This window comes from Dreissena polymorpha, chromosome 14, assembly GCF_020536995.1.
Source record: "Dreissena polymorpha isolate Duluth1 chromosome 14, UMN_Dpol_1.0, whole genome shotgun sequence".
NCBI classification, from domain to species: Eukaryota; Metazoa; Mollusca; class Bivalvia; order Myida; family Dreissenidae; genus Dreissena; species Dreissena polymorpha.
In genome coordinates this window covers 25,015,819-25,041,063 of record NC_068368.1, presented here as the reverse complement: position 1 = coordinate 25,041,063, position 25,245 = coordinate 25,015,819, and the positions used below count along the sequence as shown (strand labels likewise).

The 25,245-nt window shown below is 40.1% G+C and overlaps 1 protein-coding gene across 5 annotated transcripts in view; it reads right to left on the bottom strand.

Annotated features, from left to right (window-relative positions):
• The window catches only part of LOC127857140 (Fanconi anemia group I protein-like), a 102,534-nt gene that overhangs the window by 8,654 nt on the left and 68,635 nt on the right, over window positions 1–25,245 (bottom strand). For all 5 annotated transcript variants that reach the window (XM_052393516.1, XM_052393521.1, XM_052393518.1 and 2 more), the window contains 4 exons: window positions 20,880–21,048; window positions 16,074–16,255; window positions 2,442–2,558; window positions 324–413 (listed from right to left, as the gene is read on the bottom strand). In XM_052393516.1, the coding sequence (XP_052249476.1) occupies window positions 324–413; window positions 2,442–2,558; window positions 16,074–16,255; window positions 20,880–21,048 (558 nt within the window). The remainder of the gene's footprint in view (window positions 1–323; window positions 414–2,441; window positions 2,559–16,073; window positions 16,256–20,879; window positions 21,049–25,245) is intronic.

Genomic DNA, 25,245 nt, shown 5'->3' with positions numbered 1-25,245 from the left:
ACAAAATTAGGTATCTCAAGTAAACTTATTTCTATATTAAGAATATTTCTTACAGAAATTCCTTTAAGCAAACAGCGCAGACCCTGATGAGATGCCGCATCATGCGGCGTCTCATCTGGGTTTACGCTGTTTGCCAAGGCCTTTTTTCTAGACGCTGGGCATAAATGGGTTAAACCAGTAACTGAAAACTATCCTACATGTTTCAGATGGAGAGTTGGGTACCAGTTTGTCATGAAAATAATTAAATGACCAATAACCGCACAAGTCATGTGGCCGAAATTGGCATCAAACGCGCTCTGGTAATATAAATACATTTCTCTCACCTTCTGAGCATTTCCTGTCCCCTTCTTGTCATCCTTTTTCTTCTTTCCCTTGTCAGGGGCTGCCTGCTGTACCTTCTCATTCTCCACTGTCTTTAGGTGGAAAGAAAAACATAGCAACAGAATCTGAACAAACATGTGTACATCTGCTAAACAAACAAGAGATGTGTTTGTCAGAAACACAATGCCCCCTTCTGCGCCGCTTTGAAGCCATATACTTGACCTTTGACCTTGAAGGATGACCTTGACCTTTCACCACTCAAAATGTGCAGCTCCATGAGATACACATGCATGCCAAATATCAAGTTGCTATATGAAGCGACATAGAAGTTATGAGCATTTCTTGAAACCTTACCGCGAAACCTAAACGCAAACTGAAAGTGTGACGGAAAGACGGACGGACAGACAGACGCTCTGATCACTATATGCCCTCCTTTGGGGGCATAAAAAGTAAAATCTTATCAACCATTAAAAAGCCCATTTAACCCATAACCACTTAGATACGTATTTTGACGCATTTGTAGTTCCTTAGAAAGTTACATTTAATTCAAGACCTTCCTTTCTTATTAGATGCAAGTTTTAAAGGCTTCATTTCCAATATTAAGATAGTGATGAGCAGCAAACAGCATAAAACATGGTTTCATGCTGTTTGCACATAGCCATTTTCACTTTGCTTCTAAGTGGGAAAGAGCCATTTTCACTGCTTCTAAGTGGGAAAGAGCCATTTTCACTTTGCTTCTAAGTGGGAAAGAGCCATTTTCACTTTGCTTCTAAGTGGGAAAGAGCCGTTTTCAATTTGCTTCTAAGTGGGCAAGAGCCATTTTCACTTTGCTTCTAAGTGGGAAAGAGCCATTTTCACTTTGCTTCTAAGTGGGAAAGAGCCATTTTCACTTTGCTTCTAAGTGGGAAAGAGCCATTTTCACTTTGCTTCTAAGTGGGAAAGGGTTAAACTATTCAAAATGTAAATTAAGCACAGATAAGAGAAGTCAGGCACAGATAAGAGAAGTCAGGCAGAACTGGGTGTAGGTGATGGTCATAAGCAACATTTTTGTGCATAATTTGATTACATGTAGCAATCAGTAGTAATGCTGGACAAAAGAATGAAAATCTCCTTAACCCTTTACCACTTAGAAGCTAAGTGCAAATGGCTATGTGCAAAAAGCATAAAACCAGAACAGCCTGCGAGTAACTGGCAGTCTGTTCAGTTTTTATGCTGTTTTGCTGCTCATCAGTATCTAAGGTTTGGAGATGAAGCCTTACAATCTTGAACCTAGTAAGCAAGGTCTTTCATTAACTCTAACTTTCTAAGGGACTTCACATGCCTGAAAATACATATCTAAGTGGTAAAGTGTTAACATGCCACAGACAGGGATGAACAATCAGGACACTGTGTGCTTTTCCTAGCAAAATTCAGAGTGGCATAAATGTACAATAGAGAAACAATTAAAGTAACATATATACTTACAACAAATAATTCGCAAAATATTTCGTAAACCCATAAAAAATCAGTGTTTCTTATAGAAATAGCCACATTTCAACACTAGATCTGGTATGGTTACATAGATTTAATGAGATACAAATGCTCGTTTTTAATTTTGTGTGGCACAATATATTCCAATATAATTTCCTGCAACAATATCTATTCATATGTTACACAAACACTAACTTGGTACCAAACACATGTTGAAAAACAAAACAGAGCATTTTGTATCTTGTTTAATCTACATGTATGTTACCAGACCACATCTAGCGTTGAAATTTTGGCTATTGCTATAAGCAACATTGACTTTTTATGTGTTAACTTTATTTATTGAAATATTTTACGAAACATAAGTTGATTTTGAGAGTTTATTGGCTTTTAATCCTAAATTTTTTAATTTTTTTCTGTTATAATAACCTTATCACAGCATAGGAGAAATTTCTTTAACTTCTAAACACAAAGCAAAGACTGCAGCGCCCATTGAATAGAATTCTTGTAAGTATGGAACTAAAAGTATATATAGGTGATGCAGGGGGTGGCATTACCTGGATATAGGTGATGCAGGGGGTAGCATTACCTGGATATAGGTGATGCAGGGGGTAGCATTACCTGGATATAGGTGATGCAGGGGGTAGCATTACCTGTATATAGGTGATGAAGGCGTAACAATGCTGCGTAAGGTTTGTTCCAGATAGCTTCACCAACTTCTCAAATCTTGCAGACATGTGGCCAGAGGATTGCCCATACATCCACAGGTACTGGAATCAATATAGTCTTATTTTATAGACAGTCACTATTAGATTCATATATTTTTGTTGTTGTTGCTTAATCAGTTTTCACTAGGGATTAATTAAATAGTTCACACTTCTGCCTTTAACCCATTTATGCCTAGTGGACTCTCCCATCCTTCTAAATTGGATCAATTTATTTCCAAAATGTCTAGTATATTTATTTCTATATTTAGAATATTTCTTACGGAGATTCCTTTAAGCAAACAGCGCAGACCCTGATGAGACGCCGCAAAATGCGGCGTCTCATCTGGGTCTACGCTGTTTGTCATGGCCTTTTTTTGGAGACGCTAGGCATAAATGGGTTAATAATTCAAAATTTTAAACAATTCAGACACAATCAGCCATTAGACATATGTCCAGAGATGACCAGCACTTAGATAACATTGACAGACATTTTTCTACCACACAGACACTTTTCTACCACACAGACATTTTCTACCACACAGACATTTTTCTACCACACCGACATTTTTCTACCACACCGACATTTTTCTACCACACAGACATTTTTCTACCACACAGTCATTTTTCTACCACTTTCACGAGTCCTATAACGGGACTCTTTCCCAAACCCAAATATGCATATTTTCCGCAATTCAGAGCAAACCAGTCCAAATTAAAAAATAATCTGGTCTTGTTTTCTTTTCCTAATTAATGAATGTAAAGTAGTTTTTAAACTAAACATCTGATTTTTAGACTGAAAAACAAGATGTGTTTGTGAAACACAATGTCCCCCTATATGATGTTTGACCTTGAAGGATGACCTTGACCTTGTGACGGATGATCTTAACCTTGACCTTTCACCACTCAAAATGTGCAGCTCCATGAGATACACATGCATGCCAAATATCAAGTTGCTATCTTCAATATTGCAAAAGTATTCATAAAATAAGCGATTTGGGCCACATATATTTGACCTCTGACCTTGAAGGATGACCTTGACCTTTCACCACTCAAAATGTGCAGCTCCATGAGATGCACATGCATGCCAAATATCAAGTTGCTATCTTCAATATTGCAAAAGTATTTATAAAATAAGCGATTTGGGCCACATATATTTGACCTCTGACCTTGAAGGATGACCTTGACCTTTTACCACTCAAAATGTGCAGCTCCATGAGATACACATGCATGCCAAATATCAAGTTGCTATCTTCAATATTGCAAAAGTATTCATAAAATGAGCGATTTTGGCCACATATATTTGACCTCTGACCTTGAAGGATGACCTTGACCTTTCACCACTCAAAATGTGCAACTTCATGAGATACACATGCATGCCAAATATGAAGTTGCTATCTTCAATATAGCAAAAGTTTTTGCAAAATGTTAAAGTTGGCGCAAACAGACCAACAGACCAACAGACAGACAGGGCAAAAACAATATGTCCCTCACTACTATAGTGGGGGACATAAAAATGCTTTTTCCTCCATTATCATTATCAAATTAAACACCATGAAAGACAAAGTAGTTTGTTTTTACACTTTTGAGAGTGTCAGATAAAACAAGAGCTTTGTCACAGACATGACTAATACCCCAAAATGCCGCATTGACACATAATATTTTGCATGTCGTCTTCACAAAAAACAGCGGACACCGTGCTCAATTTTTAAAATGCACTAAGTGACCCCTTGACCTAGTTTTTGACCCAGAAAGGCCCATGTTCTAACTTGGCCTGTGGATCATCTCCATAAAACTTCTGACCAAGTTTGGTGAAGATCGGATGTAAACTACTTGAATTAGAGAGCGGACACCATGCTGAATGTAAAAAACGCACTAAGTGACCCCGTGACCTAGTTTTAGGCCCGGAATGGCCCATGTTCAAACTCGTCCAAGAGATCATTTAGATATAACTTGTGACCAAGTTTGGTGAGGATTGGATGAAAACTACTTGAATTAGAGAGCGGACAACATGGTTAGGTTTAAAACGCACTAAGATACCCCGTGACCTAGTTTTTAACCCGGCATGACCCATATTCAAACTTGACCTAGACATCATCTAGATAAAACTTCTGACCAAGTTTGGTGAAGATTGGATGAAAACTAATTGAATTAGAAAGCGGACAACATTGTGATGTTTAAAACGCACTAAGTGACCCCGTGACCTTGTTTTTGACCCGGCATGACCCATATTCAAACTTGCCCTAGACATTATCAAGATACAACTTCTGACCAATTTTGGTGAAGATTGGATAAAAACTACTTGAATTAGAGAGCGGACATGGCGAGGTTTAAAACACACTAAGTGACCCGTGACCTAGTTTTTGACCCGGCATGGCCTATGTTCCAACTTGACCTACACATCATCTAGTTACAACTTCTGACCAAGTGTGGTAAAGATCGGATTTAAACTACTTGAAATAGAGAGCGGACACCATGATGCTCAATGTGTAAAACGTACTAAGTGACCCCGTGTCCTAGTTTTGGATCTGGCATGGCCCATGTTCGAACTTGGCCTTCAGATCATCTAGATAAAACTTCTGACCAAGTTTGGTGAAGATCGGATGAAAACTACTTGAATAAGAGAGAGGACACATGCTGAATGTTAAAAAACGCACTAAGTGACCCCGTGACCTAGTTTTTGACCCGGCAAGGCCCATGTTCGAACTTGGCCTTAAGATCATCTAGATACAACTTCTGACCAAGTTTGGTGAAGATCTGATGAAAACTACTTGAATTAGAGAGCGGACAACATGCTGAATGTTTAAAACGTACTAAGTGACCCCGTGACCTAGTTTTTGACCAGGCAAGGCCCATGTTCGACCTTGGCCTTAAGATCATCTAGATACAACTTCTGACCAAGTTTGGTGAAGATCTGATGAAAACTACTTGAATTAGAGAGCGGACAACATGCTGAATGTTTAAAACGTACTAAGTGACCCCGTGACCTAGTTTTTGACCAGGCAAGGCCCATGTTCGACCTTGGCCTAGACATCATGTAGATACAACTTCTGACCAAGTTTGGTAAAGATCGGATGAAAACTACTTGAATTAGAGAGCGGACAACATGCTGAATGTTTAAAACGCACTAAGTGACCCCGTGACCTAGTTTTTGACCAGGCAAGGCCCATGTTTGAACTTGGCCTAGACATCATGTAGATACAACTTCTGACCAAGTTTGGTGAAGATCGGATGAAAACTACTTGAATTAGAGAGCGGACAACATGCTGAATGTTTAAAACGCACTAAGTGACCCCGTGACCTAGTTTTTGACCAGGCAAGGCCCATGTTCGAACTTGGCCTAGACATCATGTAGATACAACTTCTGACCAAGTTTGGTGAAGATCGGATGAAAACTACTTGAATTAGAGAGCGGACAACATGACAAATCTTCTGACCAAATTTCATAAAGATTGGACTATAAATGTGGCCTCTAGAGTGTTAACAAGGTTTTACTATAGCCATATAAGGAAAAATGCCCCGCCCCCCTGGCGGCCATGTTTTTAAACCAACCGGCATCATTTTCGAACTCGTCCAAGATATTATTGGGATGAATCTTCTGACCAAGTTTCATGAAGATTGGACAATAAATGTGGCCTTTAGAGTGTTAACAAGATTTAACTATAGCCATATAAGGAACAATGCCCTGCCCCTTGGCAGCCATGTTTTTCAAGCAAAGGTTACCATTTTTGAACTTATCCAAGATATCATTGGGACAAATCTTCTGAGCAAGTTTCATGAAGATCCGAAAATAAATGTGGCCTCTAGAGTGTTAACAAGGTTTTACTATAGCCATATAAGGAAAAATGCCCCGCCCCTGGTGGCCATGTTTTTCAACCAACCAGCATCATTTTCAAACTCATCCAAGATATTATTGGGATGAATCTTCTGACCAAGTTTCATGAAGATCAGACAATAAATGTGGCCTCTAGAGTGTTAAAAAGATTTTACTATAGCCATATAGGGAAAAATGCCCTGCCCCATGGCAGCCATGTTTTTCAAGCAAACGTTTCCATTTTCGAACTCATACAAGATATCATTGAGACCAATCTTCTGACAAAATTTCATGAAGATTGGACAATAAATGTGCCCTCTAGAGTTAACAAGGCAAATGTTGATGCCGCACAACGCACAACGGACAAAAGGCGATCACAAAAGCTCACCATGAGCACGTTGTGCTCAGGTGAGCTAAAAAGCAAAAAAATAAATTCATGTAGTGCTGTTAAATATTTTCGTGATGTGTATATAGTGCTTATTTGTGTTTTGTTTCTTAGTGCTTTTTCTTCACATGTACACGTAAATGGGCTACATAAAAACGCGATTATTTTATACACACATGTATGTGTTTATAACATTATATTTGTTTGATTGTTTGTCTAACTGTTTAAAGCGAGATTATATGATTTTGTCAAATATTTATGAATTTATATAAAATGTGTAAAAAACTTATTATACATATATTTCAATATAAATTAAAACAAGAGGGCCTGAAAGGCCCAAGGTATCCCCCGCAACATATGCTTTGTTTGAGGATGGGTGCAAATTGGACGGATGAACATAATGATAGATGGACGGACGGAGGACAATAACACAAAACTAAGACAAAGGAAGGTTCTTAAGCACAAAAGTGCCGGACGGACAGCCGGACGGACGGACAACGCCAAAACAATATCCCTCCGCCTCTGGCGCGGGAATATATTCATACCAAGTTTCAAAGAAATCCGCCAAAGCGCTTCCAAGATATGGCTCCGGACACAAAAATGCCTATAGTAAAAAGCATTTTTTCAAGATACAAAGGGCCATAAGTCTGCTTTTAACAGATGGTGTACAATGCCATTTGGCGTGCATCATCCTCTTATGCATATATATATACTCATACCAAGTTTAAATGAAATCCGCCAAAGCACTTTTAAGATATGGCTCCAGACACAAAAGTGCCTATAGTAAAAAGCATTTTTTCAAGATACAAAGGGCCATAAGTCTGTTTTTAACAGATGGTGTACAATGCCATTTGGCGTGCATCATCCTCTTATGCATATATATACTCATACCAAGTTTCAATGAACTCCGCCAAAGAACTTCCAAGATATGGCTCCGGACTCTCAAACAAATTTTTCTAGTAAAATTCATTTTAATTAGTAATTACTTACCTGATATCATATGCTATTTACTCCGATAGGATCGTAATTCATCCGGAATTTTCTGTCCGAGGAATCCCACACTTTTCATAAACCCGTCAGGTAGGTCAGAACAGTCACATAGTGCCGTGTAGCCGAACAACCAAAACGGGACATTACCCAGAATCCACTCTTATTCCAATAAAAAATATGAAATATTAGACTAAGAGTGGGGTGGGAGGTGGGACTTACCGATAGCAGGTAAGTAATTACTAATTAAAATGAATTTTACTAGAAAAATTTGTTTTAATAGCTTAATTACGTTACCTGATATCATATGCTGACTTTGCAGCTGAGGCGGGAAGGTTCGCGAAAATCTCCCCATCACAGCGGAACCCATATCTCGGGTTCTCAGCTTATCTTCGTTATTACGGTATTAACTTAATTCACGGATAAGCGTAATATACCTATGCTGTAGAAGATACTACCGTTTGTGCAACCACAAGGGGGCCCAACAAATACAAGTTGTCCTGTTGGCACTCCAGAGAACGAAGATAAAAAGATGAAAAAGTGGTCTGATTCCTCCAGAAAGCAGCTTGAAGCACGTCAGAGAGTGGGGTATGATTAATATATGCCCACGAAGCCGACATTGCTCGTAATTCATGCGGTCTAATCTTAAAAAGGGATGAATCCCTTGAAGAAAGAGAAGAGTAAGCCCCTTTTATAGTCGAGGCTACCCAACGGGAAATAGAAGCCGCAGACACATCGCCCCCCCCATTTAAGGGAATGAAGAGTCTCTTGCGAGAACCTCGAATAGCCTTAACTCTACTAAGATAGAACTTCAAAGACCTGACAGGGCAGAGGAGTCTATCTTCATCTTCATTACCACAAGTTCTAGAAAGACTTGGGACCTTGAATGGTTTAGAAGCCATTGAGGGGAGTTGATTTTTAGCAAGGAATCCTGGCTGACACAACAAGGTGACAGAGCCATCGGAGGAATCAAAACGAAGATGGCTTTCTTCGATAGAAAGAGCATGAATTTCACTTCTACGTTTGGATGAAGCCATGGTAAGAAGGAAAACGGTCTTCCAGGTTAGGAACTGTAAAGAAGCCTGATTAAGGGGTTCATAGGGAGCTTTAATAAGCGATCCAAGAACACAAGCCAAATCCCATTTTGGGGTAAGAGAACGAGACACAGGACGTTTAAGTTCCATGGCTTGGATCAGTTCCGAAATGGCTGGGTCAGCACAGACTTGTGATGACTTACGAAAAGCCAAGGTATGCGAAAGCACAGATCTGTATCCTTCGATGGAGCTAAGAGAAAGTTGCTTATCATCAAAGAGATAGATTAGAAAATCCGCTATGCGTCTAGCAGAGGGATTGAGGGGATCAATTTTCCCTCGAACACACCAATTAGAGAAGAGTTTCCAGCGAGCATCATAGACTGCTCTGGTGGACTTTCTCCTTGCAGAGGCAATGAGCGTTGAAGCCCTGACAGAAAAGCGTTTCTTCTGCAGGGATTGCCTGATAACGGCCAGACGTGTAAGTGGAACATGTCTGGATCCATGTGAAGTCTGCCTCTCTGAGATAGGAGATCTGACCTGTGCGGGAGTTCCCTGGGAAATTCGCACAGGAGACTGAGAAGGTCGTTGAACCAGGATCTCCTGGGCCACCAAGGGGCTATCAGGAGGATCCGGCAAGAGCTCACACTAATTTTCCCTAAGATTTGGGGAATTAGAATGGGTGGGGGATAAGCGTAAGCGTCCAGTTGATTCGAATCGAACGAAAGCGCGTCTACCGCCCACGCTGCTTGTTCGTACACTGGACTCACATACAGAGGAAGTCTGTGGTTGTCTCTGGTCGCAAACAGGTCGACCAGTGGATAACCGAATGTGAGGAATATCTGATTGGCCACTTCCTGATGAAGTGTCCACTCCGATGGAAGTAACTGGTGTTTGCGAGACAAACCGTCCGCCAGGGCGTTGAGACGACCTGGTATGTGTTTGGACAAGAGAGAGACGTTTAGGCTCTTGCAAAGAACAAGTAATTTCATTGTTTCCAGATACAGGGAGTGAGAGTGTGTCCCGCCCTGTTTCTGGATGTAAGCCACGACTGATGTGTTGTCTGTCGATACCATCACACAGGAGTCCCGAAGATGTGATTGGAATTGAGAAACAGCTAGAAAGACTGCTTGCATTTCGAGATTGTTATGTGCAGGAGAGACTCCTGAGGAGACCACAATCCTGATAATGTCAGGCTGCGGGGTTCCAGGTGAGCGCCCCAACCTTCCATGCTCACATCCGTTATGAGATGTAAAGACGGTTGCAGGGGAAGAAGCGGTACTCCTGCCAACAGGGTCTCCTCGTCTAGCCACCATTGAAGGTGGGGGACTAAGGACGGAAGGATGGGAATCTGTGTAAGCAGATTGTCTGGAGACCATTTCCATCAAGCTGTGAGATAGTGCTGAAGAGGACGTAGGAAGAGACGTCCCAACTGCATGAAGTCTGCTACAGAGCTCAGGATACCGTTGAGTGAGAGGAAATCTTGAGCTGTGATATGAGATTGGGACAGCACCCATCTGACCTTCAAAAGGAGGTCTGATACACGTTGCGGTGAGACCCTGACCCGATTGATGTGGGTCAGAAAATTCATTCCCACAAATATGAAATCCTGAGAGGGAATGAGGTCTGACTTGGCTACATTGAGAAGGAGTCCTAAAGAGAGGAGCTCCTTCCAAGAGAACTCTAGGTGTAGCAGAAGCAGTCAACGATCGAGCTGGTGTAAGAGCCAATCGTCGAAATACTGAAGCAGTTGAACCCCGTGTAATCTGAGGTGTGCGCTCACTGCGCCCATGAGTTTGGTAAAAACTCGTGGAGCCGTGGCCAATCCAAAGGGCATCGCCGGAAACTGGTAGACCTGGCCACGAAAGGAGAAGCGCAGGTACTTCCGGTAGTTGGGATGGATAGGAACATGGAAGTATGCATCTTCCAGGTCCAAGGAAACCCCCCAGTGCATGGGTTTGATGGAGCGCTGAATGAAGGCGGGAGTCTCCATCTTGAAAGTAGGTTTGACTAGAAACGTGTTGAACACTTTTAAGTCTATGACTGGTCTCCAGGAGCCGCTTTTCTTTTGAACAAGGAAAAGGCGACTGTAAAATCCTGGAGAACAAGGGTCGTGAACCCTTTCTACCGCCTGTTTTTCCAGGAGTCCGAGAATGGAGTCTGGAAGTTGTGGATGCGGAGATACCAGATCTATTGGGACGCAAGTGAGTGGGGGCCTTTTTTTCGAATTGAAAAGTGAGGCCTTGTGTGACAAGAGAATGAACCCACGCGTTCGAAGTTATTTGGACTTCGATTTGCGAAGTGCATAAGTCTGGCCCCGACTGGTACCTCCGGCATCACAGGTTGTGGCGGTAGAAAGGGGTATGACCTAGGGCTGACCTTTAGGAGGTCCACCCTTGCCGGAAGAAGGATTAAATGACTTCTTGTCCGCATTGGGTTTGCCCTTACTCCAATTTTGGTTTACAGAAGGCTTCCGATAGGAAGATGTTCTGTTCTGAAAAGGAGGCCTATTTGTGGGCTGACGTGGAGCAGACGCACGCTTAGTAGGGAAACTGTCCCTTTTAGCGTTCTTGGCCGGTGGGGCTCCTGGGGGCTTAGAAGCAGGGCCCTTAAAAACCATAGGGCGCTGGCCAGAGTTGCTCCTAGCTAAGGAGGCATGTATCTGATCTTCACGATCCGCAGTAAGTGCCGACTGTATCCTCCCTCCGAAAAGAGAATCTGCTGTTAGTGGAGCAGTTCGAAGGGAGTTTACGCCTGTTTCCAAAAGGAAATTATTGGGCAAGGAAGAGAGGATGAGGTCTCTCCAAAGCCTTAACATCTCAGACATAGACGACGCAGCATTGTGAGATAAACACTGCGTAGTACGTGAAAGATGTATCAACAAGGCCCGGAGCTCCTCTGGGATTGAATCAGAGAGCTCCCAAACCAAGTCTAAGGCTGTGGCTGCCATGAGATCTAGCTGGTTAGCCAGACCTATGGAACGGCGTTCTCTCAGCTCCCAATTTTCCAACAGGGAAAGAGGGACTGCTGTATGGGTAGATGATGAAGGCATTGTAAGTGACAGCTTACTAATGTCAGCATCAGGAACCGGAAGTTTGGAAAGGTCCAAACCGGTAGAAGGGTCGGGTACCAGGGCCTTATAACTTTTCCCGCCGTCCATCTGTTTAGGCTCCGTCAGCTCCTTAGGGGCTTTCCATGGAGATGGCGAAGGCTAATTGGCTGGCTCAAGTGACTGGAAAACAGCCATTGTGGAAGAGCCAATAGGAAGGCGTAGATCCACTCGGGAAGTAGCCTTACTTATCCTGCCGGGCTCTCGTCTGCGTGCTACCTGTTCTGTAACGGTAACCGCAGATCCTGTGAGAGACAAGGAAGGGCGGGGGCAGAAGTCCTCATCTAAGGTATTGAACATTAGTTCGTATACCTGATTGATGGAGGCCAAATAATAAAGTTCGGCCTCATTAGACTCCGAACCCGCCTCAATCGAACCGTCTGCGGGAGCATTGTATTGATTGAAACCGGTGGATATAAAAGTAGGAATAATAGATTCATTCGCCTCTATCATGAGAGAATCGTTTTCCGGCACCATCAAAGATATAGCTGGTGAGTTAGGTCTTTCAGAGATCAAGTCAGCAGACTCACTTTGAATACCAGAGGTCGCTGGTAAAGGATCAGTCGAAAAAGGGACAAGGATTTTCCGGCAACTGTTGGATCCACAAAGTATTGGGATTTGATGGTGTAGCGGCAGCCCGGGGTATACTTCTATGCAATGTGGAAGAGACCCGTGGGGCTGAAAACGCAGCCGAAGTGGTTAGATTAACCCCTGTACCTTGAGCCTGATATGTATACAAACTAGTGTTTAAATACAAATTATGCTCAGTGGTTGTAGGAACGGCTGAAGTGTGTGTTGAGGCCAAAAAAGAGGCCGACACACGTGTAAGGGTTTCAATAGATTCCTCAGAGAAGGATCGACTAGGGGACCTAGGAGTCCGAGAGCGCCTAATAGAGGAAGGTCTATGTCCCTTATCCCTGCGATGCCGAGACATGACCGGTGACCGGACCGGTGACCGGTTGACTCCTGACCGGTCATAGCATGACCGGTGACCGGACCGGTCAGTGACCGGTGTTCGGTTGACCGGTCATAGCATGACCGGTGACCGGACCGGTCAATGTTGACCGGTGAAGTCTCCGGACCGGTCAACTGGTCATTCCCGATGAACGGACCGGGCAAATTTTGTCCCGTGTCGTCACGGGGTAGGGACCGATGCCTGGCAGCTACTGGTGGCATATGGTCAAGATCGTGTGGTGAAAAGTCCCGACACACGGAACTTTCCATACTTTGATCTGAACTATTCTTGTTGCGTCCACGACTCTTGAAGGGTCGACGCTTGATGGCCCAGGTATCTGCAGACCAATGCTCACAGAAAGGGCAGCAGTTATCCTGGGTACATCCTGCACACGACAGGCAGCTACCATGGTTGTCCCATGCTGCCCTTATGTGTCCACATGAGCCACGTGTTTGAGGCATATTTTGCCTTGAACAAACAAACAAATACACAAAACAATACAGAAATACACGGATATATATACGGAGAATGTTTTAACGCAATACAAAAACTTCTCTATTCTGTTAAACAGAAGAACCAGCGAAACAGAAGCAACAATTAAGTCAATAACAAAAATGTCGGCCTTTGTATATTGCATCCGGAATAAGAGTGAATTCTGGGTAATGTCCCGTTTTGGTTGTTCGGCTACACAGCACTATGTGACCGTTCTGACCTACCTGACGGGTTTATGAAAAGTGTGGGATTCCTCGGACAGAAAATTCCGGATGAATTACGATCCTATCGGAGTAAATAGCATATGATATCAGGTAACGTAATTAAGCTATTAAAAAGCATTTTTTCAAGATACAAAGGGCCATAAGTCTGTTTTTAACAGATGGTGTACAATGCCATTTGGCGTGCATCATCCTCTTATGCATATATATACTCATACCAAGTTTAAATGAAATCCACCAAAGAACTTCCAAGGTATGGCTCCGGACACAAAAGTGCCGGACGGACGGACGGACGGACAGCCGGACAATGCCAAAACAATATCCCTCCGCCTCTGGCAGGGGATAACAAGGGCTGTTTGTAAAACATGCATGCCCCCCATATGGGCTGTCAGTTGTAGTGGCAGCCATTGTGTGAATACGTTTTTTGGCACTGTGACCTTGACCTTTGACCTAGTGACCTGAAAATCAATAGGGGTCATCTGCGAGTCATGATCAATGAACCTATGAAGTTTCATGAGCCTAGGGGTAAGCTTTCTTGAATTATCATCCGGACACCATTTTACTGTGTCAAGTCACCGTGACCTTTGACCTAGTGACCTGAAAGTCAAAAGGGGTCATCTGCGAGTCATGATCAATGTACCTATGAAGTTTCATGATCCTTGGCATAAGCGTTCTTGAGTTATTATCCTGAAACCATTTTACTATTTCGGGTCACCGTGACCTTGACCTTCGACCTAGTGACCTGAAAATCAATAGGGGTCATCTGCGAGTCATGATCAATGTACCTATGAAGTTTCATGATCCTAGGCATAAGCGTTCTTGAGTTATCATCCGGAAACCATTTTACTATTTTGGGTCACCGTGACCTTAACCTTTGACCTAGTGACCTGAAAATCAATAGGGCCGGGTCATCTGCGAGTCATGATCAATGTACCTATGAAGTTTCATGATCCTTAAGGCGTAAGCTTTCTTGAGTTATCATCCGGAAACCATTTTACTATTTGGGGTCACCGTGACCTTGACCTTTGACCTAGTGACCTTAAAATCAATAGGGGTCATCTGCGAGTCATGATCAATGTACCCAAGAAGTTTCATGATCCTAGGCCTAAGCATTCTCGAGTTATCATCCGGAAACCATCTGGTGGATGGACGGACATACGGACCGACATGTGCAAAACAATATACCCCCTCTTCTTTGAAGGGGGGGCATAATAAAAGTTAAGAAGACCATGTGTTGAAAAATGCGAAAAATTAAGCCAGATATTTAATACTGAAATCAAAAATGTCTGTACAGTTGAATTCGCCAGCATGTATATCATGCATGTACGATGTGAATCTAAATTTAGTTTTAGTGCAGATTCGTTAATACAACACAAAGACACAATTTTGTTTTATGGATCATTTTAAATTCCTGCAACGATATCTATTCATACCACACACGAACTCCAATCCTAATAAAAAGATGAATGCTTCGGTTATTGAAGGAAAATATGTACGAAATATCGTCACAATCGGCTCAGAGCGCTAATTTGTCTTTGCTGCAATTTATTAAATTCGTCTTTAATGTATAATTTTTCTTGCCTATTTTGTGTTATTGCAACATATTTTTATCAATATATTACAATTTAACAAATATAAAAATCGTATTATCTCGCTTTAAAAATATTGATTAACAAAAGTATAAATATTATATATTTAGTTAATGTTAATTCAATAGCAGAAAATAGTACGGAGTTTAGGCAGTATTAAATACTCTTCAACTGGTGATGTAAATCTATTGCAGATTCATGTTAGTAAACATAAGTACATTGTATATTATAAATCGGTTGGCTCGAATTTGGATAGCTCAAACTTTTGTTGTCGGTCCTGGCGAGTTCGAGCCATCGGGTTTCGACTGTATTTATAATAATGGAATATTGCACTTTTTATGCCCCCGAAGGAGGGCATATAGTGATCGGATTGTCCGTTTGTCTGTCCGTCACACTTTGCGTTTAGGTTTCAAAAAATGCTAATAACTTATATGTCGCTTCAGATAGCAATTTTATATTTGGCATGCATGTGTATATGGACAAGGCCTTTCCATACGCACACACATTTTGACCCATGTGACCTTGAACTTAGGGTCCGCGTTTAGGTTTCAAAATCTGAGTTTAGGTTTCGAAAAAAGCTCATAACTTCTATCAAGCGTTTATAGGGGGCATAAGTCATCCTATGGAGACAGCTCTTGTTTTTTTTTTACTAATGTATTTCATGAGACTGATGATCAATTTTGTGCTATGAATCTTGCCTGGTCATCACTTATTTGAGACAAATTCTGGAAAAACTTGGCTTCATGCATGTGCTTAAAGTGTTGTGCCAGATTAGCCTGTGCAATATGCACAGGCTATTCAGGACCAACACTTTCGGCTTATACTGGATTTACACAAAGAAGACACTTCCTACAAACAATACAATTCATAAAAGCAGAAAGTGTTGTCCCTGATAAGCCTGAGCAGACTGCACAGGCTGATCTGGGACGACCCTTTAGACACATGCATTAAGCCCAGTTTTCCCAGAATGAAGCATATTTACTCACACATTTACTCACATATTTCACAAGACTTGCAAGACTTCCATAGACCCTGATGAGAACCTTCATGAGCTGCTCACTGCACGGCCCCTGGGGCAGGGCCGTCTGGACGAGCTCATGAAACGTGTTCACCAACATGCCCAATCGCATGCAGATAGACTTCTCATTGCCTTCCCGCTGGGTCAGCTGAGATGCATCTCCTGAAATATGAAGCTGCGCTCTGGGAAAACAGGGCTTAATGCATGTGAATAGTGTTGTTTAACCCTTTCAGTGCGGGAACCGAATTTTAAAGGCCTTTGCAAACAGTTTGGATCCAGATGAGACGCCACAGAACGTGGCGTCTCATCAGGATCCAAACTGTTTGCTATTCTGATAGTATTCTTTGAAAAAAGTGAAGAAAATGCTAATTTCAGAAATTCAGCAGACGACATTTAAGCAGACGACAAATTTCCCAGCATGCAAAGGGTTAATATGCATGGATTTTTGTGATATGTGGTTAAGATTTTTGTGATGGAATAGTTCTTTGTGTTTTAAGATGCCATTAACATATTTTCACGATGTCAAATATAAATGTGTTCCGGACAAGTAGGTCAAATAATTATACAATTCAACATGGACGTCAGGTTTCCTTTTTTCTTTTGTATTCTTTACAAGTTAGTGAGTTAATGTTCTACCAACGAAAAGGACGAAACTTATTGCTATGGTACGAAAATATTTATATATATAAACATACATATTTTTTATATTTTTATTACTTTATTACTTGTGAGTCCCACAACCAAGTTTAAAACACAACAATAATAAACCAACAACATGATTTGTTGCCTTTTCTTATATGAGATCATTGAAGGCTCACACAAAGGGGGTGGCAAGATGTGAATGCGAAGTACTGCATGGCAACAGGAGAGCCACCTTGTCACACAATATCTCTGTTACAAAGACCTTTTTTTGCATGGATCTATGATGGATGCATTTATTTGTGGTAGAAATATTGGCACAATAAAAAGTGTAGACAAGACAAGTGATCTTTGTTTCATGATGATAAAATTGAACCTATTGGAAATAAAGGTCAACATGATTAATTTGAAAATGTTTTCATAATTAAAGGCAAGAACAAATGCAGACATGCTTCAGGCAATCTGGCTGATAATCTAACCAGGTAACGATTATATGCCCACACAATTCTAATGAAGCTATACGATGATGATACAAAAAGCTCTATTATTAAATTATAGATCAGAAATAGTAAATGTGGCAAATTGTTAGGGATTTTTAAACAGAATACAAACAAGAGGGCCATGATGGCCCTGTATCGCTCCACTGTTTTTTATGCGAAAAAAGCGTGCATTGCGCATGGGTTGAAATGTACTCAAGCATGTGACTTTCTCTTTCTATCCCTCGTCCCACTGGGCGCTTAAAGTTGAAAGGTTGAGCATTTTCATATATAAATTTGGCCCCAGGGGCATAATTTGAACAAACTTGGTAGAGAACTATAAGATGTCACTACATACCAAATTTGGTAGCCCTAGGCCCAATGGTTATGAAAAGGAAGATTTTTAAAGTTTGCACAAAAGAGGCTTTATATAAGCATATGTTCAGTTTTGTGACCCCAGGGAATAATTTGAACAAATTTGGTAGAGGACTATTAGATGTCACTACATACAAAATTTAGTAGCCCTAGGCTCTATAATTATGAACAAGAAGATTTTTAAAGTTTGCACAAAATAGGCCTTATTTAAGAATATGTTCATTTTTGTGACCCCCGGGGCAGGGTCAAATTTGACCCCAGGGGCATAATTTGAACAAACTTGGTAGAGAACTTTAAGATTTTAATACATACCAAATTTGGTAGAAATAGGCCCAATGGTTATGGACAAAAAGATTTTTAAAGTTTGCACAAAATAGGCTTTATATAAGCATATGTTCATTTTTGTGACCCCGGGGCAGGGTCAAATTTGACCCCAGGGGCATAATTTAAACAAATTTGGTAGAGGACTATTAGATGTCACTACATACCAAATTTGGTAGCCCTATGCCATACGGTTATGGACAAAAGATTTAAAGTTTGCACAAAATAGGCCTTATTTAAGCGTATGTTCATTTTTGTAACCCCTGTGGCAGGGTCAAATTTGACCCCAGGGGCATAATTTGAACAAACTAAGTAGAGAACTATTAGATGTCACTACATACTGAATTTGGCAGCCCTAGGCCCTACGGTTATGGACAGAAAGATTTTTAAAGTTTGCACAAAATAAGCTTTATATAAGCATATGTTCTTTTTTGTGACCCCCGGGCAGGGTCAAATTTGACCCCAGGGGCATAATTTGAACAAATTTGGTAGAGGACTATTAGATGTCACTACATACCAAATTTGGTAGCCCTATGCCATACAGTTATGGACAGAAAGATTTTTAAAGTTTGCACAAAATAGGCCTTATTTAAGTGTATGTTAAATTTTGTGATCCCCGGGGAAGAGTCAAATTTGACCCCAGGGACATAATTTGAACAAACTAAGTAGAGAACTATTAAATGTCACTACATACCGAATTTGGTAGCCCTAGGCCCTATGGTTATGGACAAGAGATTTTTAAGTTTGCACAAAATAGGCTTTATATAAGGATATGTTCATTTTTGTGACCCCCGGGGCAGGGTGAAATTTGACCCCAGGGGCATAAATTGAACAAATTTGGTAGAGGACTATAAGATGTCACTATATACCAAATTTGGTAGCCCTATGCCATACGGTTATGGACAAGATTTTTTTTTAAGTTTGCACAAAATAGGCCTTATTTACCTAAGCGTATGTTCATTTTTGTGACCCCCGGGGCAGGGTCAAATTTGACCCCAGGGGCATAATTTGAACAAATTTGGTAGAGGACTATTAGATGTCACTACATACCAAATTCGGTAGCCCTATGCCATAGGGTTATGGACAAAAAGATTTTTAAAGTTTGCACAAAATAGGCCTTATTTAAGCGTATGTTCATTTTTGTGACCCCTGGGGCAGGGTCAAATTTGACCCCAGGGGCATAATTTGAACAAACTAAGTAGAGAACTATTAGATGTCACTACATACCGAATTTGGTAGCCCTAGGCCCTACGGTTATGGACAAGTAGATTTTTAAAGTTTGCGCAAAATAGGCATTATATAAACATATGTTCATTTTTGTGACCCCGGGGCAGGGTCAAATTTGACCCCATGGGCATAATTTGAACAAATTTGGTAGAGGACCATAAGATGTCACTACATACCAAATTCGGTAGCCCTATGCCATACGGTTATGGACAAAAAGATTTTTAAAGTTTGCACAAAATAGGCCTTATTTAAGCGTATGTTCATTTTTGTAACCCCCATGGCAGGGTCAAATTTGACCCCAGGGGCATAATTTGAACAAATTTGGTAGAGGACTATTAGATGTCATTACATACCAAATGTGGTAGCACTAAGCCCAATGGTTCTGGACATTAAGATTTTTAAAGTTTGCACAAAATAGGTCTTATATAAGCATATGTTCATTTTTGTGACCCCCGGGGCAGGGTCAAATTTGACCCCAGGGGCATAATTTGAACAAATTTGAAAGAGGTTCACCCCAGGAACATTTGTGAGAAGTTTTATCAGAATTGGACTTGTAGTTTAGGAGATGTTTAAAGAAAAAGTTAACGCACGGACGCACGCACGTCGGACACAGGATTATGACATAAGCCCCGCTGGCTTCTGGCCAGTGGGGCTAAAAACCTTCAAATGTTCAAATTCAAGGTCTTTTTTTCTAATATGTAAACTTAAGTATGAAAACAATGTACTTGTGTATAAGTCTGAATAAACTGTCTGTTTGTCTGACAGCAGATACCGTAATTACTCTATGTTTTCGGACACTCTAAGTTGTCGAACACCCCTATTTTTAGCAAAAATAATTATTTTTCGTGATTCTTAATTTTCGGACACACGAGTTTTCGTCCATAATTAATGTCTCTAAGTTTTGGACAGTATATTGTACAGCGCTATTTTACCAAATTTCGGTCCTGTTTTCATTATCTAATGACACTTTGATCGTGGGGTTTTACAACCAGATTAACATAATAAAACATCGCAGGTGCATGCCTGAGGGCAACGTACCATTACATTTGTGTAATTGGGTAAATAAGCTTTTAAACTGGTATTAAACAATGGTTTCGCCCGATAACATAAGCGTTATGACAATTACCAGGGTAGTGTCAATTAACCGTTCAATTATCTACCGCAATGGTACTACCCCTTCTCAGTAAAATAACTGTGACAAATAGGTAAAGCTTCAAAGTACGATGCTGCCTATTGCAAGTTTTACGAACAATGGAATGTGTTAGACAACTATCTGAAATGAACAAACAAAGAATTCATAGTTTGCTTTTTTTATTGCGTTAATTACAGGTTCATACTAGCGAGTATCGGTACATCACATGCTTATCTTTGAACTCGTTGGTCAAAGTACAAGCTTGTAGTAACTTTCTGTCAAATAAATTAAGCATTTAAAATTATTTAAAATGCAGTGCAAACATATATAACTGTAATATATACTATACGGCATGGTATTTTACAAGCGCGTGCTATTACCAGTAGTCGTTGATACAATTGACGCTATTTTCGGACACTTCAATCGTCGACTCTAAGTTTTTGGACACCTGTATTTTGTGAATATTTTTTGTATCTAAGTTTTCGGACACGAAAAAAATTAAAAAATTTAAGTGTCCGAAAACATAGAGTAATTACGGTAATAACTTTTAGAAAATATAACAATCACACATAAATGATCAAGACCCTAAGTGCATGAAAGCCCTAGCCCCACATACCAGTCAGGTCCCCACATGTTGCAGCATGGTCAGCTTTCCCCCTCGTGATGACCCAGTCTGTGTCGTCAAGCTCCCTCTCACACTGAGCAAGCACGAGCTGCAAGACTGTGGGGGCAGCGGAGCGCGCCGTTACTATGGCAAAGTTGGTTGGACTGTCCAGTTCAATCTCCTGTTATAGTGTTGTAATAATTTTTTCCCACCAGTTTTGTAATTTAAACTTTTCACCAACATATTTGGATTGCAGGCTATCAACAAAAGTCTCTAAATAAAATAAAAGAGGATTATTGTATCAGTTTTGGACATTATTCTTATAATATTCTTTTTTTTTTCCACAACCATCAGTTAATCAACACACACTTTACCTGGCACTGCTGGTTTACTAGTACTAAGTGTGCATACTTCTGCCGGTAATAGACTAATAGACAACTGCCCTTCTTGAATCAGATTTAGGAGGAGAAAGGCTGTAGGAAAGATTTCATGACCAATCCATACACAAGTCATGCAGACGGACTGGGAACCAAACCCAAGAGTTTCAGAGTTGCAGTCCAGCACACTACTTACTGAGTTAATAAGCTAAATAACCTGGTCTAAACAATAATATGCGATAATTAATCACATTTACAGAATTCAGTGCTCCAGCTAGCAATAAATAGAGGGGCGCTGCGCCCCTCTAAAATTTGCCCCCTTAAAAAGCGCCCCTCTATTTTTCTGTCAAATGCCCTTTTGATCTCTAAATTCCTGTTTTAATGCCGTATAAATCGCCAGAAACATCGACATGAATACACAGATAACACCCTTACATGACAGCCTGGGGTGTATTAATTCAACACATTGTGAACAAACAAGCCAAAAGGGCATGGTTTGTTATCAGAGCACTAATTAGCCTTTTGTTGCAGACGATAGTAACATGCTGTGAACGATTATCTCTGAGGTCACGCTTGGTTAGGCACAATCACACTCGAATGAAATCAAATTCAGCACTATTGATTTTTTTTAACTTCTGAATTCTTTGGCTATAATTTGTTTGCAAAAATAGTGATTTTTAATTCAACATACCTATTAACATTTGAAAATTAATCATCTTTTTTAATGCGAACATGCGGTTAATTTTTAGTCCGAAATTACCGCATGAAAAACATATTTGTGTTTGGATTTTATTTCTGAACTTTAAAACACTGTCTGTCCCCAATCATGATGAATTTTAACATGAATAGGGGCAGATAGTTGTTAATTCAACAAATAATGAACTTGTTTGGAAGGAGGATTTATCACTCTGCAAGTAAAATGTAATGTTGATATTGTCATATATTTTCGCGACCTAACGAAACTGTCAACGTTGTTGACAGTTGAAATAAATATATCCTATTATTAACAATAACAATGTTTCATTTTAATCTCCAGACTGGATGCTACTTAATAGTGACATTGATCATTGTTTAGACTTTAAATTTGTCAATATAGGTTTTTGTTTGAATTAGAGCAAAGTCGGGTAATTTCGACACCTTAAGAGTAAAATTTGATTTAGTCCTGATGTGTCGAAATTACCCTCCAAGTGCCCAAACTAAATGAAAAACACCGTTTTGACTTGTTGATATTTGCTAACGAACGTTATTATCGTTGCCGGCATAATTCAAAACTTCAAGCGATTTAACTAAATGCGGCGGAGTGTAATTTCGACAGTAAGCGGCTAATTTCGACAGTCAGCGGCTAATTTCGACACTTGTCTTTGTATTAATTTTCAACAACTGTTTTAATCAGTTATTTACATTATATGTCTCAATTGATAGAATTTCACGATCTCTTTAATGTCTAGTGTTAATTAGGCTCGATTGTTCATTGTCGGCTCGGGTACTGCTAACATTTACCCCGGGTACATTGAAGTATACTTACATAAACCCCGGGTACGGTAAATATACTAAAACGTACCCGGTCGAAATTAGACTGTACCCGAGTTTTATTCCCGCCCTAAATCAGATGTCGTAAAACGCGCTACCGATTACCGTTATTACGAAACAAACTTCTGTTATTTGTTTTTATAAACTGCATCAACATGCTTTTTGAGTATGGGTTCCGATAATATAGAGGCAATTTAACAGAAAATTGACATAAATATGAACATAATTAATCTAAAAAAAATAGCCGACGACGACCGATTTAGCGTAAAAATTCCCGGGTAGATTTTAGTATATTTACCGTACCCGGGGTACATGTAAGTATACTTAAGCGTACCCGGGGTTTATGTAAGTAGTACATGAGCCGAAAATGACCAATCGATTGTTAATAAGGTTGTGGTGGTTTAGTGGATGTGATGTCCGCCTAGCGATCAGGAGAGAGTGTTTTAATAAGTCGTAGGCTTTCCATGCAGTGGAGCTTTAATAAATAGGATTATACTAAACTAGTGTTAATTTGCAAATCAGAGAATTATAAATAAATTGCATTTAGAGTTCGTATTGTGCTACCACTTGACTCAATATACAGTACAGACACCGTGTACTTAAACAAACGCCACTCGCCGTAATGTTCATCTCACTGTTAGCTTACCAATATGAACCCCGCGATAGGTGTTCAGATCAAATGTCGCGGGGGCCGTTTGCCATAGACTAACACCGCGAATCACCGCGGACCCATAATATCTACCGCGGTGATCATCGTGTTCGCTAAATATAATTGAACATAAACGTATTGAATTGATCCCTTTAATTTAAGAGTGATAATGAATAAATAAATTCTATTTTAATGTACATGCTGGTCGAAAGGATGTGATAAGTATTTAAAATATATTGGCGACAATAAAACGCCTCCGATACATATGTGTCATCTGTATCTATCGAATACATGCAACTTCTCCCTTCTTTAATTATCCATTAATCGATAATCCCATATACGCCCGATTTCCGTTTTTAAAGCAAATTATCTGAGGGAAATATAGACGATAAGAGTGCTCAAGAATGCCATAAACATAAACGTTCGCAATTTTCGAAAGTATCAAATGAATTTCGGCATATGATTCTATTTAAAGGTTTGATGAACTGCATGTAAGCCCCTAAACAATACAGTTGTATTCCAACATGCGAAAATCATCTTACACGGTTTGCACGCGCCGGGTACAGCTATTTTCGGTTAGCAACTTCTAGATAAAATAAATGAATTTCTTTGTCCTGATAAAAAGCGCGCGAAAATTGGCGTGGGTGTATTTATTTGTAAATACAAATTTCGTAGCGGGTACAACATTGTGATCATTTGATTTCCATTAAAAGTTTCGTTGTGAATTTCAACTAAAGTTGAAATATCTCGCGATATATTTGGCATTGCCATTAAGAGTTAATAGTATTGATCATCTAAACGCTTTATTTACGTTTCCGACGTTATATACTGTACAAATTTAAGTGCATACGTGTGCACATACTTATAACATCTACATGTAGTACACATGTATATGATTTTCTTTTGTACATGTACATTTAAAACGCGTGAATGACCCTTGCAGACAGGTGTTTACGGTGGTTGCGCAGCATCCGAGGTGATCACAGGTGATCCAATTAACGATATAATTAAGTAAAAAAAATACATTTTCATTAATCAATAACCTTCACAATCTTTAAATAGCTCTAATTTTATACAATCTGCTTGAAAAGATATAGAGAGAGCTAAATATAATATTCAATAAGCTGCGTCAACTATTTAAAGAGTAATTTTATTCAACGAATCTATCTTTCCATATGCGCTGGGAACGCTTGAAAACATTTGGAGTGTCGGAATTACCCACCATCGTATAAAATCGGAGGATAATTTCGACACCCCACAAATCATAGTTTAACAAACGATTTGCACTATTCAAACACAAATACAGGTCAAGTGAAACAAATTTTATACTAGAACTTGTACAAATACCAGAAATACAGCAAAATCCTGAAGGGACGTAATTGACAATTATGTAACCTCCCTTAGCGAAGCTCATAACGCTATAAAAATTCTCTAAGTAATACAATGTACGTATTTTAAATGACTCACTTACATGCAATTAGGAGACGTTTCATAGAGAGATGTTATCTGGTGATGTCACAACACCAACTACGTCACATTTTACAACGAAATCATACGGGATGATGATGATTTAAGACTGGTCTGATAAATACTGTGAAAAGTGTCGAAATTAGACGACTGTCGGAATTACCCGACATTGCGCTAATATTATTATTGTGGACAAACATTAGCTCAACGTTATTTAAAGCAACAAATTTAAGTAGTGACAGTCACAACGTTTTTTTAACCCAGTGAAACCCCTGAATTTATTTCATGTTTTCTTCATTTCATTTTCTTCTAAAAGGCCACTAATGCTGAAACTGGAACCTGAAAGATTAACATG